The 19,068-nt window shown below is 40.7% G+C and overlaps 1 protein-coding gene across 1 annotated transcript in view; it reads left to right on the forward strand.

Annotated features, from left to right (window-relative positions):
* The first annotated feature begins 1,664 nt into the window (after positions 1 to 1,664).
* The window catches only part of LOC148010847 (cytochrome C oxidase assembly factor), a 52,373-nt gene continuing 34,969 nt past the window's right edge, over positions 1,665 to 19,068 (forward strand). The window contains exon 1 of the mRNA XM_087672096.1: positions 1,665 to 1,907. Coding sequence (XP_087528222.1) covers positions 1,839 to 1,907 — 69 coding nt within the window. The 5' untranslated portion in view covers positions 1,665 to 1,838. The remainder of the gene's footprint in view (positions 1,908 to 19,068) is intronic.

A 19,068-nucleotide genomic window follows, 5' to 3' on the forward strand; every position in this document is an offset into this window, starting at 1 on the left:
CATTACAATTGGATAGGCCTTTTACCAAGGAAGAAATCAAAGACGTTGTCTTCTTTATGAAATCTGGCAAGTCCCTTGGCTCGAGTGGCATCTCGGTAGAGGTCTTTCAAAAGATCTGGCCAACATGTGGGCAAGACCTCATTGACATGTTGAGCTATATTAGGAGAGTAGGCTATTTGCTCCCTACTATGAACCAGGGAGTCATCAAACTTGTGCCCAAGTCACATAATCACATTAAGGTCTCTAGTTGGTGATTGCTTACAATGCTCAATTTTTCATATAAGTCCTATCTAAGGCTTTAGTAGCTCATGTGAAGCATTTATTCTCTTTGTCATTCATTAGAGGTAGTACAAGTTTGTATTTGGTAGGAGGATCTGTGATGTAGTCCTCAATTTGATAGACTCTATGGACTATATTCTACATGTTTGTCTACTTGGCCGCCCTCTTACCATTTAGTTAGGCTGCTTGGAACAAGATAGAAAAGCTCATGAGAACCTTCATCTAGTTCCGTCAAGGTAGAACAACCCGACCACTCATCGCGGGACATCTTCATTGAGGATAGGAAGAATGGTGGGGTTGGACTTGAAAGCCTCTTTGATAAGTCTAAGGCTTTGAGCCTTTCCCTATTGAAAATGATGTTAATGGTTAATCCCTAACCTTGGAATATTATTGTGAAATACTGGATCTCCTTGATTTGAATCAATGGCCCTCCTTAGAGTAACCTCCCCATAGGATGTGCTATCTTTCCCTTTGCTTATGACTTGCCCCAAGCCAAGGTATATATGGACACGAAGATGGGTGGAAACCTACATGAAAAAGGCTTAAGAATATGGGATGACATATGGGAGGTGTAGGGATCCCACTATCACTCAACTGAATGGATTGAAGTTTACTTTTGACTAAGTGCCAAGGAGAAGGATTGGCTCAATTTTGTTCTACAATGCAAGAAGGAACATTGGCCAACTTCAATAGTGAGAAATGATGATTCTATCCTCAAGGACCTTAAAAGTACATTGAACAAATAGCTTATCTGTTGCAAGTCTAGCTAGGACTTATGGCCCCATTCCCCAACCATCAAAGAGAATCTCCTCAGGAAATGGAAGAAGGAGTGTCCAATGGCAAGTGCTTGCACTTGGAAGAGGAGGATTAAAAGAGCATGGGGTTCCACCCTCGCTTATAGACTAAATGTCCTAAGATGGCGGCTAATAATGAAGAAGCTCCCTCTTCAAGTCAACCGTGCAAGGATGGTGTCAGTATCCCCTCTATGTCCCTTCTTTGGTAGAGTTGAGGAGATTGAGAAGCATTTGTTTTGGGATTGTCTCTATGTTTCCCCACCATGGCGCAAAGTGAAGAGATGGATGAAGGATGCCAATCTGATGGACAACCTTTCTATGGTTGTTACTTTTTTTGTTAATTGTTCAATTTTGGATGAAAGTACTTGGAAGCTTGTCTCCCTACTCTCGGCGCTGACAATCAAGCTCGTTTGGGACAGGGGAAATATGCTAATTTTTGATAACAAGGATGCCTCTAAATCGGATAGTCTCTTAGGCTCCCTTAGGATTGAATGTTTAATTGTGTTCAATGCTCTTAGGAGTATACATGGGATCTTCAAATTATTCCACAAGAAGTAGCCTCTTAGGCTCCCTTAGGACTGAATGTTTAATTGTGTTCAATGCTCTTAGGAGTGACACGGGATCTTCAGATTATTCCGCAAGAAGCTGAGTGCGCAGAAGGTTCTGGTTAAGGTGTCGCGGCGTGAACTTTTTCATTCGGAGAGAGAGAGAGAGAGAGAGAGAGGGCGAGAGCGAAGAAGGTGTGTCGGATCAAGATCAAGGGCGATGTCAAAGTCATGCAAAGGGGTGGCCATGGAGCTTGTCAAATGCTTAAGCGAGTCGGACTGCATGAAGGTAGGCGACTTTCCCCACCCTTTCTCTTTTTTTTTCTGGTTCTTGGTTACGCAGAGCCTGGCACTAAATGTCTGATTTGAAGCACGGCAGAACAGAATTTAAAAAAGAAAGCAGTCCCAATATGACTTGTGAGTGATAATGGTTTCTGCATTCCGCTTTTAAATGGAGGGCCTTTTCTCGTGCCAAAGATGACTGCCTAGCTGTTACTCCCCCGCTTGGTTGAATTTCTTTTCTTTGGCATCCAGAGCAGTGGGCAGAAATCACATTGCCTGAACATCAGTAGGGACTGGGTAGAGTCACTGAACGAGGAGGAGAGTCCTAGTGCCATCAAGGCTACTGTTCATTGGGCTTGGGAGCTATCCAATTGTGCACAGGAAAAATGCCCACCCGGCTCTTGCTTCTGCGCTAACATTTGGAGGGGACTCATGGGGGTTTATGTCTGTCTTATCTCTTGGGTTAAAAAGCAAGGACTTGGCTTGCTACTCGAGAGTGCTCAAATTTGGAGGGCAACCTTCCATTTTAGTGCTCAAATTTGCAGGTCAACCTTTAATTTAATTTGAAAGGTTACAAAAAACTTCCAAAGAGAATGGAACGGTGTAGCTCTGTTTTTCCCCACATTATTTCCTTACTTTGAAGGGCAAGTCTATTTTTACTCTTCTTGTGAAGAATTTGAAAACCCTTCTTCCTTCCCCCTTATCCTCCACCAAATGCAGTCTGTAAGTTTCTGCACTTTGCAAGCCCTTGCTTCAGTGCAATAAATGGTACTCACAAGTTTGTGATAATAGGCAATCCATAATAGGCTAGAAGATTCCATGACATCCATGGTTTGGGCTCTTTTGGGCCCTCAATACAGCTAGGACTTTACACTTCAATTTAGCTCTCCCTTCACATGTGTACTGGCAAGCTGCTACCTACCATCTCCTTTATCCCTCAACACACAAGTTAATCATTTCTTCTTGAAGCATGCCATACCACCCAACTTGAGGAAGATAATGAAGTTGCGAGAGAGCCTTAGTGAGCCAATGGATTTTCTCTCCTTGACCTTTCAAGTTTCTGTCATGTTGAGTCCATCCCAATGTCATGTGGCTTTGATAGCACCATTGGTTCGATGAGCTTGCAAAATGATAACTCGATAGCAAACAAACACAAAGCTCAAAGCATAACCCTAGCTTGATGCTAGCAATAATAATAAAGCATTATAGCTTCCAAATGTCGAGAATTGCTGCCTATATCACCAAGACACACACCTCAACTATACTTGTTGGGCTCTCAAGTGTACTTATTGAGTTATCCTAAGTTTAGATTCCAAGAGTGTAGAGTTCTCTACTTCAATTGATCCAAAGCGTTTTTTTCATAGGTTTATTGAAGCCCCATCTTGTTTGAAGGTTATACTATATGCATATGCATGTTAGGACTCGGGACTGTCTTCTTTAAAGGAGCATGGTCTTATCCCATTTAAAGGAGATTAGAATCATGGTGTTGTTATTTTGGAGGAGAACAATCTTGATCTTTTAGGATAGTACTAATTGCATGATAGTACTAATTGCATAACTAGCTATATATTGCCTCTTAGATATGTACTCTCCTTCAAGCTTTCAAGCTTAATATGAAAAGAGAAGAAAGGAGAGAATCAATATACTTGACATCACAATTACTTGGAGCTTGTTAGTAGCATGTGTTTGTGTCATCTTCGAGCTACGAGCTATCACAAGCATGTTAATTTCTCGAGATCAGGATGTGATGGTTGTTGCATTAGTAATGTGGGACATTGACAAGACCTTGGGATTATTAATTGCCAAAGGTTGGGATCGAAACTTGCCATTTAATAGTCAAATGAGCGAGTAGACATTAAATGTGAAAGCTTTGCCGAAAATGCTTATGGAGGTTCAAGTCTGACTTAATATAAAAGATTCCCAAGATTGTTAAGGTATGATGCCTTGGTGAAAAAGTTTGCAACATTATCTTGAGCAAGATCATACTCTAGTCAAAGTGTGCTTAGCTTGATCTCCTCTCTACAAGATGATAATAAACTCCAATGTGTAAAGAAATGCCCCGATGCAGAAAATACAAATACAATCATACGAGAAACCACAAATTGATAACAAAACATAGCTAGGGTTAGGGTAACTTAGAGACACTGAGCATAGTGAATAATCTGGAATGAATGAATTTGAATAATACAATGGTTATGTCGCAACACTCATGTATTGAATGAATATTGAACCTCAAACTCTCATGTCTCGAGGACCGTTGTAGAGATAATAAGTTGGGGAGTATGTCGTACTTTGATAGATCTGGAAAGGTGGCAAGGCAGTCTTTGAAGATGTTTGGCAACAACAAAAGTAGCAATGTAGATGGTAGATGTTTGTTAGATAGTCAAAGGAGAGAGAATCCGCAAGTGCAACAACTATAGTGTAGATGATAGGTAGGAAGACACAAGGAGGACCAAAGTATAGGCAGAAATGATGAGGACAACAGTGGAGATCAAATGTAGCTCCGTGAGGCTTGTATAGGATGTTGCATGTAGCTAGGGCAGGTGATGGAGCAAAAAATGTAGCTTGGGCAAGCCACTAGGCTGAAACACAACCTCTTGGAGTGTAGGCTCCAGCTGTCAGTAGTAGTAGGGGGTGGAGATTGCACGGAGAAGAGTAGCAATAGATACTGGAAGGTGGTAGACAGTGATGGACAAGTTCGAATGAGATGTCCTTTGCAAACGGGGTATGGGCAACGAAGCTCTGGCACTTGAAACTTGCAAAAACAAGGTTGAGGTGAGTGGGAGGGAAGGTTGTCTATTTATAGAAAGTTTGGGGCCTCCCAAATTAGGGTTTGCACGTGGGACATCGAAATTCTCTCGAACCATGTTTGTTTAAAAGAAATGGTTTAAATTCATTAATTAATTAACTTAAGTTTTGGGGCAGTTTAATGAAAGCTAATGGTAATTTAGCTCAACATTCCCTCTTAGGCCCAAAACTAGAACCAGAAAGGGACTGTAAACAAGTCCAAGTCCTTGTTCTTTTTTTTCCCCTAGGGCTTTGAGCAAAGGGTGTATGTTGGCTGCCTAGTGACCTTCCAGAACTACAAAGGTGATGGTTATCTTACCAAGGGGATCCATGTGTTCACCCTAGAGAGGACAAAGCATCAGAGAAAGGGTGCTTGTTGACTGCCTAGTGGCCTACTCAAAGATGGATGAAAACACAATGGTTTTTTTTGTGAGGGCTTTTGTTGTGTTTTTCAAAAGATTTATCATTTAGTGAGGGTTTTCAAAAAGTTTTCGGTTGATTGATTAATAATACCCTCAAGGGGGATGGGGATGGGCAGCTCCAAGGCCTTCACAAAACAAACAAGTCTATCGTAGTGTCAATGATGAAGGAAAAAGGCTATTTGTAGGAAGCATCTATTGTGAGTATGTGGAGAGGCAAAAAGGTGGAAAGCAAGCTAGACAAGCTAAGTAAGCAAGGGAGACTTGCCTCAAAGATTGTCATGTGTAATGCCATGAATATGGTGGATTTAGAGTTGACCACTTTAAAGACCGAAAAGAGATAACTATACATAGATACATGCTTACAAGAACAGAATATCGATGCATTGGAGTTATGCAAAAGGCAATGCAAGTGTGATCATGCTCATGTAAAATTCTATGCGATGATGCCACTTAGAAAATGTTCTCGTAGGGGAATTGTTTACTTGTTCAAGTGCTCTTTTACAATCATGGTCATCTTGATGATGCGGATGAAGATACAAAGTACTATATATATAAAATGTTTGAAACAAAAAGTGTAAATAACACCCTGCCACCATCAAGAGAAGAAAACCACAGCTTAAGCTAGAAGGAAAAGTTGGAGGGAAGTAGCCTCTCCTCGTCAAATTGAAGAAGTAGGGGAGGATGTACCCAAGCCAATCCTGGGTAGTAAGTACTGTAGCACTAGCCGATTGATTGTCTTGGTTAATATATATGCAAAATTATATAATGAGGAAGGCACAAACTCTAGGTAAATAATGCCTAGCTCAACATGCTCTCTGGTGAAGTGAAAATGCATGTCAACATGCTATATCCAAGGTGTGATGATCAGGTTACCAGCTGGTGCAATGGCACTCTAGTTGTCATAGTAGATAACAATCGGTGTAGCACATGGAAATTGAGACATTGCTAGTAAGCTCCTCGGGTAAATGGCCTTGGTGGTATTATCAAAGAGAGCCCTATACTAAGTCTTGGTTGTGGAAGCCGCCACCATCTCCTACTTATTGGCGGCCCAAGAAATGGGAGCCGTGCACAAGGTAAAGAGGTAGCCACCGTGGGAATGTCAGGTGTTAGGATCTCTTGTCCAATCAAAATCAGTGTATCCTTATAAAACATAAACCAGGATCATGAGTCAGTTCATAAGAATAGGTACACCTCAAATATCTCAAAACATGAAGATATCCAATTCAATACGACATTCTAGGTGGCATGAAATATTGACTGAGCAAACTATTTGAGTATTCTAAACCTGACCTAGTATGTATCAACTAAAAAAGTTTTCCTACTTTAGATCTATAGGTGTGCTCATCAAAAGGCTTACCCAAGGTATCCTTAGATAAGTGGACAATTGGATCTAGGGGCGTGGCCACAGGCTCTGTCTGATCCTAGCAATACTGATCCACCAACTGAATAGTGTACTTTTGTTGTGACACAAAAATACATCCTTCAGATTGGACTACTTTCATCTTGAAAAAATAAGACAATAAACTGAGGTCTATCATCTCAAATGTAGCATAGAGCGTGGCCTTAATTTTTGCTATGGCATCAGAATTTGAACCAGTGATAAGTAAATTGTTAATGTATAGTAGGGTATAGTTGTTTCCCTCAGAAGTGTTACAAACCCATGAGTTTGGGTCATAGACTCACAAGAGATAGAATGATATCTGTGAGTTTGAAGAAACTTATCCATCCTTTGGAGCCCAGCTTGTGGTACTTGCTTTAGTCCATAAAGAGCTTTTTGCAAGCGAAGACCTTATCTTTCCGGTTAGTAGAAGAAAATCCAAGTGGTTGCTCAACATAGGTTTTCTTCTCTAGATAACCATTTAGGAAGCTACTTTTGACATTCATTTGATAGATTGGCCATCTGTGGTGAGTGGCTAGTGCAACCAACAAACGGAAAGATATCAACCACATAGTAGGAGCAAAGGTCTCTTCATAATCAATTCCTTGCTTTTGTCAAAACCCTTGTATGACAAGGCGAGCCTTGTACTTGTTTAAAGTTCTGTCAGCCTTTAGCTTGGTTCTAAATATCCACTTCATACACAGTTGTTTTCATACGACGTATGGTACTGTTCGTACCGTACAATCCGTGCGTTATTGTACCGTATGTATCCGTGTGGATTGGTACGTTAAAATTAGCCCTTTTTGGTCACCTTGCCTACGCGTCTCGCGTTCCTTGCAGCCTTTTCTTTACTCCCGCGCGTTTTGCCTGTCTGCGTGGCACTTTTTGGGGGGGTGGGAAGCCTTGGATACCTCATCCCATCCCCTTACACAACGTACACATGTTTTAGAGATGGCAGAGGAGATGGGCATGGATGCATAAGCCCATCTATGGTTTTGCCGCGTTGGTACATCCGGCCTACAAGTCGTCGGTGGTCATGGGTGATAGAGAGTTTTGTTCGGATCAACTTGCTTATTTAACTCGTGTGGTCTTTATATGACCACAATGCAGTGTTGGAGGAGCTAGGATGCTATGCAGAATAGAGAGGGCATGTGGCTTTTGCTTCTCCCACTTGTTGGAGGAGAGAGTTACTTGTAAAGCCTTTATTTTGGTGGCAAAACTTTGGATACGCATTGGAGACCCTTTAGCCCTTAGCCATGAGGGTCCTTGCCTAGGATTGCTCTTCAGGTGCATGTGAGAGAAACTGAAGTGCCTATTCTCTCATTCACACAAAGATTCACAATCGGCTTAGCAAACGACAGAGCGACTAGTCTATTGCCTCACTAACTTATGCATGATAAGGGCTATGATGAGCATGGGTAGTCCAAAGCAGGTAAAGTTTAAACACTTAACCATAACATTTAAAATTTGTTGTTTTAAACTTTGAACTTTGAAGTTTATACTTTATAATTTAGACTTTAGCATTTACAGTCTTGCGTGCATCATTGCATTGTGTAGGTGAATGCTGATACATTCAAGTTGGCGGGCGACACTCTTTCGAGTATACATCAAGAGTTGGACGAGGAGGAGGAGATGATTTTTGTAGAGCTCTATAGAGAGCTTATAGCAGCATATACTTCTAACACTCGCAGTCAGCGTGCTCGTGGGCGAGGAGTTCGAGTAGATGGTAGTAGGGGCATGGTCATTCAATGCCCTTCATTATCAAGGAGGGGTGGTTCGAGTGGCTTGTAGACATATATAAGGTGGGGCTCTAGTAGCTCACATCTTGTGCCTCATGATGACATTCCCTCCTTGCCTACACAGTCGCCACCTAGGGAGCCATCAGTTGACGATGATGGTAACCTCATCAGTGAGGATAAGTATGAGTGTGTCTCATCATCCGATGCCGAGGAGTCATCTTTAGACTCTCTTGATGAGCATTTGGATGGTTCTGATGATGATGATGATAATGATGATAATGATGCCTCATCATAGATTCATGGGTCTCTCTCTTTTTTGTAACAGATATACTAGACTGTAGTTGTATCGCATGTTTTGCACAACCCATGTGACCAAGATGGTCACCCTCATGTATTCATCTTATTCTGTAATGAAATGGCTACTTCCACTTTAAACATGTATTCTATGATCTATCATTTAATGATTTATGGTTTTTGTTATTTAAAAAATCATCTTAAAATTTTTTTTGGGTACTAATATCGTGCCGTAGCTTATAAAATCATAAGGGACCATTTAGTAGCGTATTTTATTGTATCATACTGTATCGTACCTGACAACTATGACTTCATCTCAATGGCTTTTTTGTGACGTGGACGATTCACCAAGATTAAAGTTTCATTTTGGTCAATACTCTTGAACTCCTTCTCCGTGGTCTCTCGCCATTGAGGTTGTTGAAGAGACTCCTATCAACTATCCGGCTCAAGATGTGATATGTAATCAGCTGTAAATGACGAAACAAATGAAGCTTGAGACGCAAGCCTAGCAGATCTTCTAGGGCCCTCCAGAGTGAAATTTGATGGAAGAATTCTCGAATTTGGGATGATTTGCTAGTATCAGGGAGGTAATAGGTCTTGGGAAGGGGGCTTGGGGAGTGAATACTCTCCGAAAGTGTAGGAAGCGAGAAGTGGACTTGGCTCAGAAGGCACCATCTCCGATGGAATATGCTAAGGACTCGGCTTGGAGTCCGGTGTAGAAGACTGCACAATATGCGTCTAATAAAAAATGACATCTCTTTTAATAATCACCTTGTTTGTCTGACGATAAAAAAAATGCCAAATCTTTGCTTTGGAGGAGTATTCTATGAAAATAAGGAGATCAACTCAAGGAGTGAACTTTCCTATCTTATCATTAGGCATGTGCTTGTATGCACGACGAGGGTTGTCATGTCTGATGGCGTCCGATTAGTACAGTCCGATGCTAGTACGGTACTAATCGGACTAATAAATCTTGGACCTACGTCCGATGTTACGTTCGATGAAAGAAAAAAAAACATATAATTTTAAAGGGAGAACTTGAAAGGATGAATGAGATGGTGGGGGAGGGGAGATTTTTATAGAAAGGGAGAGTGAATTTGTTAGTTTAAAACTTTAATCTTTAATCTTTTCTCTTGAGTCTTTGTGTGAGAGAGAAAAGATAGAGAGAATGAAAAGAAAGATAAGAAAGAAAGAAATGAAGAATGAAGAAGGTTCAAGAAAGAAAAGAAGAAAAGAAGAAAAGAAAGAAAAGGAAAAAACAGGTTATGGGACTTGAAAATGGTCAAAAAAGTGACTGCTTGTTCTCCGCAAGGCCCAGGCGTATGGGACTTGTTGCCCGCGTAACGGTCGACTGTCGGGAGTGCGAGGTCGGCAGACAGGGCACAATCAAACGACTTCGGCGAGGAACGAACCGGACGGGACTGGACGGGTGGGACAAGTTGACCCGTTCGTTGGACGTGGACAACCTTGTGCACGACTCCCAAAGACTCTAAAGTGGGAAAGACTGAGAGCCAAAAAATGCCTCATACAAAGTTCTTTGAGGGACAGCCGCAGTCGGGACATTGGTTGAGAATGTATACTAAAGTGTTAATAGCCTTGGTTCAAAGGTGTCTTGTTGTGAATATCATAGAGTGTGCCATGTTCATGATGGTCCGGTTCTATGCTCTATGACTTCATTCTGAGAAGGGGAGCTGGTAGGGATAAGCCGGTGAGAGATGCCATGCTCATGTAGAAACTTGGAAAACTTGGGAAAGGTAAACTTGTCACCTCTATCACTCATGCATCCTACACGATGACTAGTTTGGTTATGAACCAGAAGCACCTAAGTAGGGAAATATGCAAATGTGTTGGAGTTATACTTGAGAAAGTACATCCACATGTATTTAGAGTGATCCTCCACTATAAAAAAGAACTACAATGTGATGTTTAAGGCGGTAGTGTATTTTAATCCATAAAGATGAACATGAATCAATCTACGAGGTGAAAGAAACTACTCGTCCCCACCAGCAAAGCTGTTGAACAGATAACAAGTTCACACCAAGCCAAGGGATATAATATACATCATCTAGTGCGAGATCCGAGCCCTGGTCAATGCAAAACTGACACAATTGTGAGCATGAATCTTAATTTAGGAGTTGGTCCCAGTGCAAACAATCTTAGCTTGCAAGGGCTCAAGATATAAAATTTTCGAGATGGGGGTCATATGATGAATGGCTCCACTGTCCACAATTCGAAGAGTAGCTGAAGTATTCGGTTGTGATGAGTGGGCCTCTGCAGTAACCTTGTCAGGAGGTAACTCACAGATATTGATGAGACTCATATCCTCAAATATCTCTCAGGAGACGATGTTGGCCTTTGCAGATCTATCAGACATGCCCTCTAGTGTTAAGAATGATGGTGACTAGTGGCAATGTGGGTCTGGACTTGCCATTGCCCTGATTGGGGGTTGCCACTGTCATGCCTCCCTTGCTGGGGTTTACCCGATTGAGGGGTGGGGGTCTGAGTTTTAGCTTTTGGTGTTGTGCCCCTCGCCTTTGAATGGCACTCATCATCAAAGTGGCCAGCCTTTTGACAATGTTGATACTTAGGTATATTGTGTCACCTTGATTTTAGAGAGGATTAGAAGCTCCCTTGAATCTCACTTTTGGGTTTGATTTTGTTTTTGATTTTGGTTTGAGTTTGGTTTTGCTTACACTTTTGAGAAGAAGCAATTGCCAACAAGAGCTTCCTCTATGAAGGTCATACTATGAAATTGATCGAATAGCGGAGTGTAAGGCAATAGCTAACACTCAAATTCATAGAATGTACGCATAGTAGGTTATGAGATCACTTGCTGCACAAAATGGAAGTATTTCTGTGGTAGCTTGTTAAGGAACAATGTGTTTTAATCATCAAAGGACTTAGGAGCCCCTGTGGTAGAGAGCTCGGCGAGAAGTTGCCGATACTCAACCAACTTGACTTTCAAGTCATCCCGTCAGTGATTTTAAAGTTTTGGAGCTCATGATTAAGATATATGCGATGGGTACTATCTTGAGCTGCATAGCGGTTGGTCAAGTGTGCCCAACACTCTAATGCCAAGCCAAAATACTAAAGTTGAGAAAAAAACTCAAGTAATAAGCCTTGTATTAGCTCAATAAGAGTGGAGGCATTCCTAGCCTTCCATGAGTGGACAACCTCTTACGGAAAAAGTGCAGGATCAGGTTGAGGTTCAACCCTCTACATAATATCCCATAGGTTCTGTGAGTCAAGGACAAGGAGGAGGTGGAGGAAGGGGATAAGGAGGAGGTGGGTAGGTAGAAATAGGCTGAAGGGTACCAATTGATGTGGGGACACTAGGACATGTGTCTCGAGGACGTGAAATTTTCTTGCTTTGCTTAGCATTTGATTAAAAGTTAATCGAATGTGCTAATGTGACTTGCACATACGAGGCGCAAGTTAATTATTTTAGAGTATGGGACCTAAGACTCGAGATATCAATTGGTGCCAAAGGCAAAAGTTGTAATAAGTTATGCTTGATAGGTACTAGGTGGTACTCGATGTCAAATTTGGGCCAAGACCAATCTATTGGCCATTAATATCAATGGTGAGTTGTGACATTAGAGACTAGGCATTAATTAATTAATTAATGCCAGTATAGGGGTCAGTAACTGCTTAGAGACACGTGGGAGACAAATTGACCTAGCCAATTTAATTATTGGCAGGTGAATTATTTTTTTGGGGTATTCTCTTTGATCCTATAGCCACTTCTTAACTCCCCTCAGCATTTTCCAGTAGTTTAAGTCATCAAAGGTGGAGGTATTGGAAGACGTCTGTTGTAAATCCTAATTTATAGCAGATTTTAGGGTTTGATAGCCACCTTGGGATGTGTGCTGAGCATAGTTTTTTCATACGCATATGCATACAGTTATGAAAGTATAAAAAAATATGTTTCACTAGTAGTGTTGAATCATAGGTGACTTGAAAATTTAACGTACTTTTTACTAGTATACATTTCATTAACCACATTTTCCCATGACACATACACATACAGATTTTAAAACACACATTATAATGTGAAAACTTGACAAAATGTGAACCATACGTGACCTGAAAGTCTAACATACTTTTCTACTAGTATACATTTAATTAACCATATTTTCTCATGACACATACATTTTAATAGAGAAAAAATAGTATGCTGATCTAGAGAAGTGAACTGAAGTACTCAATAGAGTCTTAAGTACACAAAAAGAGTCGCTAGAAAATGCAAACTACATAGTGCATAGTAGTACAGTACCAATGCGTCATGATCATATCAGAGATCATAGAAAATAGTAAATACATAGATGATAGAACTTAGAAGAAGTTTCAAGCCTCAAGAGTCAAAAGTTGGGGATCAGTGCTTTACATCTTTCTCTTGCCTTTCTTCTTGTGAAGACTCTGAAAGCTTATTATTATCATTATCAACATCATCTCCATTATCATCATTACCACTACCACCACCACTGCTATCGGGAGCTTGGGCTGTAGGCAGTTAAATCACAGGAGTTTTGGGGATGCCAAGATATAATTGTAAAATTTTGGGCACTTGAGACTATTCAAAAAAGAAAAAGATAAAACAAGTATGTTATGAATAGTATACTTTCACACTTTTCATACGATTACAAAGTATGTTATCCAAAACATTAACGTACTTTATTTATTTTTAGATATTTGACTATGTTTGTTTGCTAAAACATGAGTATGAAAAAAACTATGGTGCTCAAAATTGAGAGCCTAGGGCTTGAATTCCAGCAACAATTGACATTAAAGAATTTTAGGGAGATTCAAGAGGCCAGCATTACGGTTACGTTGTTAGGATTTCATTTTATTATAAATCGACACTTTGTGCCTTGGTCTCATATAAGTGTGGCATTATTGAGTGTGATCCCTTTACGTGTTGTACTCTCTCTCACTCATTAATATATTGCTTCTCATTTGTGATCGAGTACCATGTTATGGATAGTTTGTAGGGAACACTCTTATTTAGTCATATAGAGTTGAAAAGTGGGTTTCATCAGATATGCATTAGATTGGAGGATGTGTCTAGGATAGCTTTTAGGATATCTTTTGGATTGTATGAGTTATTGTCATGCCTTTTGGACTTATAAATACTCATGCCACTTTTAATTGGATGATGGATTGCATCTTTAGGTTACATAGAGGATTAGTGGGTAGCTTCTTTGATGACATGATTGTGTACTTTCAAAGAATGAGGTAGAGCATAGAAAGCATTGGGACATTGTGATCAATGAGTTGTGTAAGCATAGACTAATTATTAATGACAAGAAGAGTGAATATTTCTTGCATAAGATCTACATTTTGGGGCACATAGTATTGGATGATGGTATTCATATGGACCTTGCAAAGATTGAGACAATACATTTATTGTCACCTTTTAGGAATGTACATGAGATCCACAGCTTTTTGGATCTATGCTCCTATTATAGGAAGTGTGTATGTAATGTTACTGAAATTGCATCTCCACTGCATGCTTTGTAGAAGAAGGCTGTGCCCTTTTAAGTGGACAACAATGAAAATTTGAGTGTTTGAAAAGTCAAAGGAAAAGATGACTTCAGATCCTATACTTGTGTTGTCAGATCTAAGGAAGTTATTTGTTGTTCAGTGTGATGCATGTGAGATTAATATAAGGGCCGTTTTAATGCAAGATGACCGAGCTATGGTATATGGGACTTGTGTTCACCATGGTGCAGAGAGGAATTTGTAGGTTCACGAGAAAGAATTGCTTCTTGTAATTCATGCATCTTTGACATGGAAACACCATCTTTTAGGGATAGATTTCACAGTGCAGACAGACCATCAGATAAACATTTTGCTATTTTTTGACTCAGACTAAGTTGCCTGAGAAGAACATGAGATGGGCCAATTTCTTATCTATGTTTCATTTTTAGATTGTGCACATAGATGGGAAAAAAAACGTGGTGGTTGATGCATTGTCACGTAATTGGTAGATTTACCTCTAATCTCCCTTGCTAATCCAAGTGCCTATTGCTGTCAAAACTGACGAGCAAGCTTCCAAACCAATTTGCCCCTTGGTTTGCTTGGGGATTGACTTTCACCCTTCTCCTTGAAAGACAAATTTAGCCCCAAATTTGATACTGGTTGGCACGTATCCCGAGGCATTTGTCGAAACCCTAATTTATGCTGTAAATTAGGGATAAAGCAGAGATTGATTGAAATCTCTCCCTTTGATGGCTCAAATTGCTAAAAAATATTGAGATAACTTGAGAGATGGCTAGGGGATGAGAGAGAATGTTGTAGAGAGAGAACTTTTAGAGTTTCATTGCGAGAAACATTGAAAAACTATTGCTATCCTACTCAAACCATGGAAGCTGTCATCTCATCTTAGGACTACGAGAAAGACTTTTGCCCCCTCCTATATGCTGTCACTTGCACTAGAAGGATGTTGGGCTATTGTCATTTGCTCCTCAAGGGCTCCAAATTGCTATCACTTATTGTAGGATTGGTCCATGGTGGCTGTAAACCACATTAGCAACATCTCCTTACTCTTTAACAGCCTTCTTCTCTCACAATGGCTGGAGCAGACTTCCACCAACCCCTAAAAACGTTTTTGCCACTTGTATAGGCAAGTTTTGCTAAGTGTCAGCCTTCTAATCCCATTTTCTAGCATTATCTAGCTTATAAAATTAATTTTCAGAATAATTTTGAAAATTAATTTAATAATTATTCTAGTGCTAAAAAAATTACTTTCACAAGTCAATAATTAAATTGGCTAGGCCAATTTGTCTTCAAGTATCCTTGAGTAGTTATTAGCCTTTAGATTGGCATTAATTAATTAATTAATGCCGAGTCTCTAATGTCACCACCGATAATAGTGGCCAATAAATTGGTCTAGTCCAAGATCTGACACTAGGTACCACCTAGTATCTGTCAAGCATAACTTATCACAACTTTTGCCTTTGATACACACTGCATCCTCAGGGTCCTTGGCTTGTTATAATGAAATAACTACCTTGTGTATCACATGTACTAACAATCTTGCACATTTGATTAATAACTTAATCAAACATTATTGGCAAGATTAATAACTTTGAGTGGAAGTGGTGTGTAATTCGAGGTTTTGGAATGAAGATATGAGTAGATCAGAATGTGGAGAAGATAGTGGTGGAATGGGAGGGAGTTGAAAATTGTGGTTTACTTGCCCAAATGAAACAGATGGTAGGGATATACCTAATGAAGGATATTTGCTTCAAGAGCCTTCTCTATTAAAGTTAACATTATTGAGAACCATTCGGATCTTGCATGCCAAAAGGAAAAATAGAAAAGGGTTTTGGCTCATACGACTCAAAAGGTTCATACGAATCTAACATAAGACATGGTTGTGATGAAGGAGATGGATTGCTAAACGTGCCAAATGTCGTGGTCCCTCTAAGATTAAAGAGATGACTAGTCTCACCAATGGGTCTAGACGGAGTAGTACTCATTGGAGGGGTGTAAACTTGATTGTATGTGATGCACAAGTACTTCTTAAACTCTTTATCTGTAAGATAACCAAGACGTAAAGAAGAAGATGGTAAAGGTGAAGGTGTGTCTATTTTCTCCTTGAGACCATAATGCCTTCTCACAGCCTCCAATGATGGAGGGATGTCATAGGATCCCTAGAAGAAGGTGGTTGAGACATTGTGAGTTAGAATTGAGTCGCATGTGAGTTTTGCACGAGGACTAGCATCCATAATCACGTCAAGAGCATCTTGGTCTGCATGTCATTTATGGTGGTGTCATACCACCCCTCTCATGGACCAATTGTGGCAATGGCCTTGACTATTCTTTTTTACCTATCGGTTCGAAGTGAATGGGGAATTGCACTCAATGATAATGCGTGTAATCTCTATTTGTGCATTCCTTTGCCTTTTTGTGAGGAAAGACAAAGGATCGAAAATACCACCCATAGCTTCTTGTAGTGAAGCTTGTCGATATGGCCTTTTGCTTCTGATGGCAGTATCCACTTCCATATCAGGGGGGTGACCACCTCCTCTTAAGCCTTTGCCGCCAGACTCGATGACACGACTGCTTTGATTGGCGAGGGGAAAGTGCTTCTTCATTATTTTGTGACTTGTTGGCCACAAGTTGAGGGATTTGAGAACATGGGCCACATTGACCACCCACCTTGGCCAAATGGATGATGAGCCTTGTCACACTACTTGTCATCGTTTTTCCACAAAACTTGCAAGTCCAAAGGTAGTAATTTGACTTGCCCATAGTCTTCTCAAGATTTGTGGTGTAGAGATGAAAAGCTTCATGGATAGGCCTACGCATTGTGGAAAGAAATGAGGAGAAAGGAGGAGAGGGAAAGGAAGAGGGATTTGGAAAAGGGAGGGGATGTGAGGAAAAGGGATAAGGAGAGGGAGAGAGAGAGGGATAGGGATAGAGACAGTAGGGTTTGCGGAGAGGAACACGGAGTGGACTCGGTAAACATGGAGAAGAGAAGAGAAGAGAGAAGAAACTCTGATGAATGGAATGATGAAGAATTGAATCATGGAGTGAATATGATACAAGGGAACAAGGATGCCATAGCACAAGGAAGATGATGATGACAGCCACGAACCACGAACCGCAATGTCCTCCTGAAGGGGTGTGAGGGTAGTGGAGAGGCTGGAGAGGAGTTGACGGATTGAATGAATCCACCGTAAGGAATGAATGAGAGAGTGGCCTATAAATAGGCACAGTCAGTCTAGGATGGCGCCCCTTTTTGGGGTTGCAAACCCTAAACGCAAAACGTAGAAACGCAAAAAACGCAAACTGGGGGTAAAGGGTTTCTTAACAATGCAATGCTGCCAAATACCTTCAAGTGTGAAATATCAGGCTTATGACCATACAACCTCTCATATGGAGTTACGTCATGAATCCTTGCTGTAGGGGTTCTATTCAGCACATAGATAACAGTCACTACTGCTTCAGCCCAATAACCATTTGGCAAACTCTTCTCATTCAGCATAGCTCTTGTTGATTCCATCAATACCCTATTTTTCCTTTCTGCTACACCATTTTGCTATGGTGTATAGCTGCAAGTTAACTGTCTTCTGATCCCATATTTAGCAAGGTACCTGTCAAAGTAATCAGAGACATATTCTCCATCTCCATCTGATCTAAGACATGAAATTTTACAGCTCAACTCATTTTCAGCATGTTTTTTGAAATCCTTGAATGCATCAAACACATCATCCTTATGTTTTAGCCAAGTATACCTGCTGAAATCGTCAATGAAGGATACATAGTAATGAGCACCACCAAACGAAGCATTATGAGACGAACCCCATATATCTGAATGTACTAACTGCAAGGGTCGTGAGCTATTCCATACATGTCTCCTAAATGGAAACCGTGCTTGCTTTCCAAATTGACATGCATCACATATATGCCCAAAGTCATGATACTTCAAGCACAATCTCCTTCTGTTGCATAGATTTTAGCTTTTGTACATTCACCTGGCCAATCCGCTTATGCCATATCTCAACATCCCGTATAACACCATCATCATGTGCAAACATGGCTGCTTTCAATTCTGGAATTGACGCATCAAGAGTAAATATTCTGCCATCTCTTCGGCCTCTAGCAATCAATTTGCAGCCATTACCATATTCTTCAACAAAGCATCCATCTCGATTAAATCTTATCTGCAGATTCTGTTTTTCCATCTGTCCAAGTGGCAAAAGATTCTTGGTTATTGTAGGTACATGTAGTACATCATGCAGGCTCTTTTTCTTGCCATCAGGCATCAACGGAACAATTCTTGTGTGCTGAATGTCATGTTGGGTGTCATCCCTAGTACACACATAACCATGTGAACCTGCAACCATCTCATCAAACCATTTTTCATGGGGTGTTATATGATTTGAAGCCCTTGAATCAATGTACCATCTCTCATCTCTGTTCTACCTAGATGCATTCTTATACACATGCTGCATGGCAAACAATCTGTCAACCTGCTCATCATGAGCACCGCTAGAAGATACATAGTGCCCATGCTGTTTGCCCTTTGCCTTCATATCTCCCTGTTTCTTGTAACAATCCTTTGCAATGTGTCCATATCTGCCACAGTAATGACAGTCTTTATCTTTGTTTGACTGATTATTTGACTGCCATGAACTAGATCCACTACCTCTACCATGGAGTGATCTCTCCTTGCCTCTAAAGCCACCAGATTCACGCTGGCCTTGTGTATTTGTGCCATGCCAGGCATTTTGATGATACTGTACATAAGCATTTCGAGTGTCTCCTCGACCTCGAAAAGAGGTGCGGCCTCTGCCGCCTCTACCACGGTGGTTGGAGTAAAGAACAATGTCTCTGCTTTGAGACGTATTAGAACCTGTATTTAGCCCAAGCTTAACTTCCTCATGCAGTAGCAAAGCAATCGGCTCATCCCAATCAGGGGATTCAGCTCTCACAGAAATAGACGTATGAAATGCTTTATACTCTTTGCTAAGTCCATTCAATGTCACTGCAATCATATCATCCTTAGACACTAAAGATCTAATGGTGACAAGCTGA

This window comes from Lygodium microphyllum, chromosome 29 (genome assembly GCF_053477565.2).
Source record: "Lygodium microphyllum isolate KBCC chromosome 29, Lygodium_microphyllum_v1.1.10, whole genome shotgun sequence".
In the NCBI taxonomy this organism is placed as follows: Eukaryota; Viridiplantae; Streptophyta; class Polypodiopsida; order Schizaeales; family Lygodiaceae; genus Lygodium; species Lygodium microphyllum.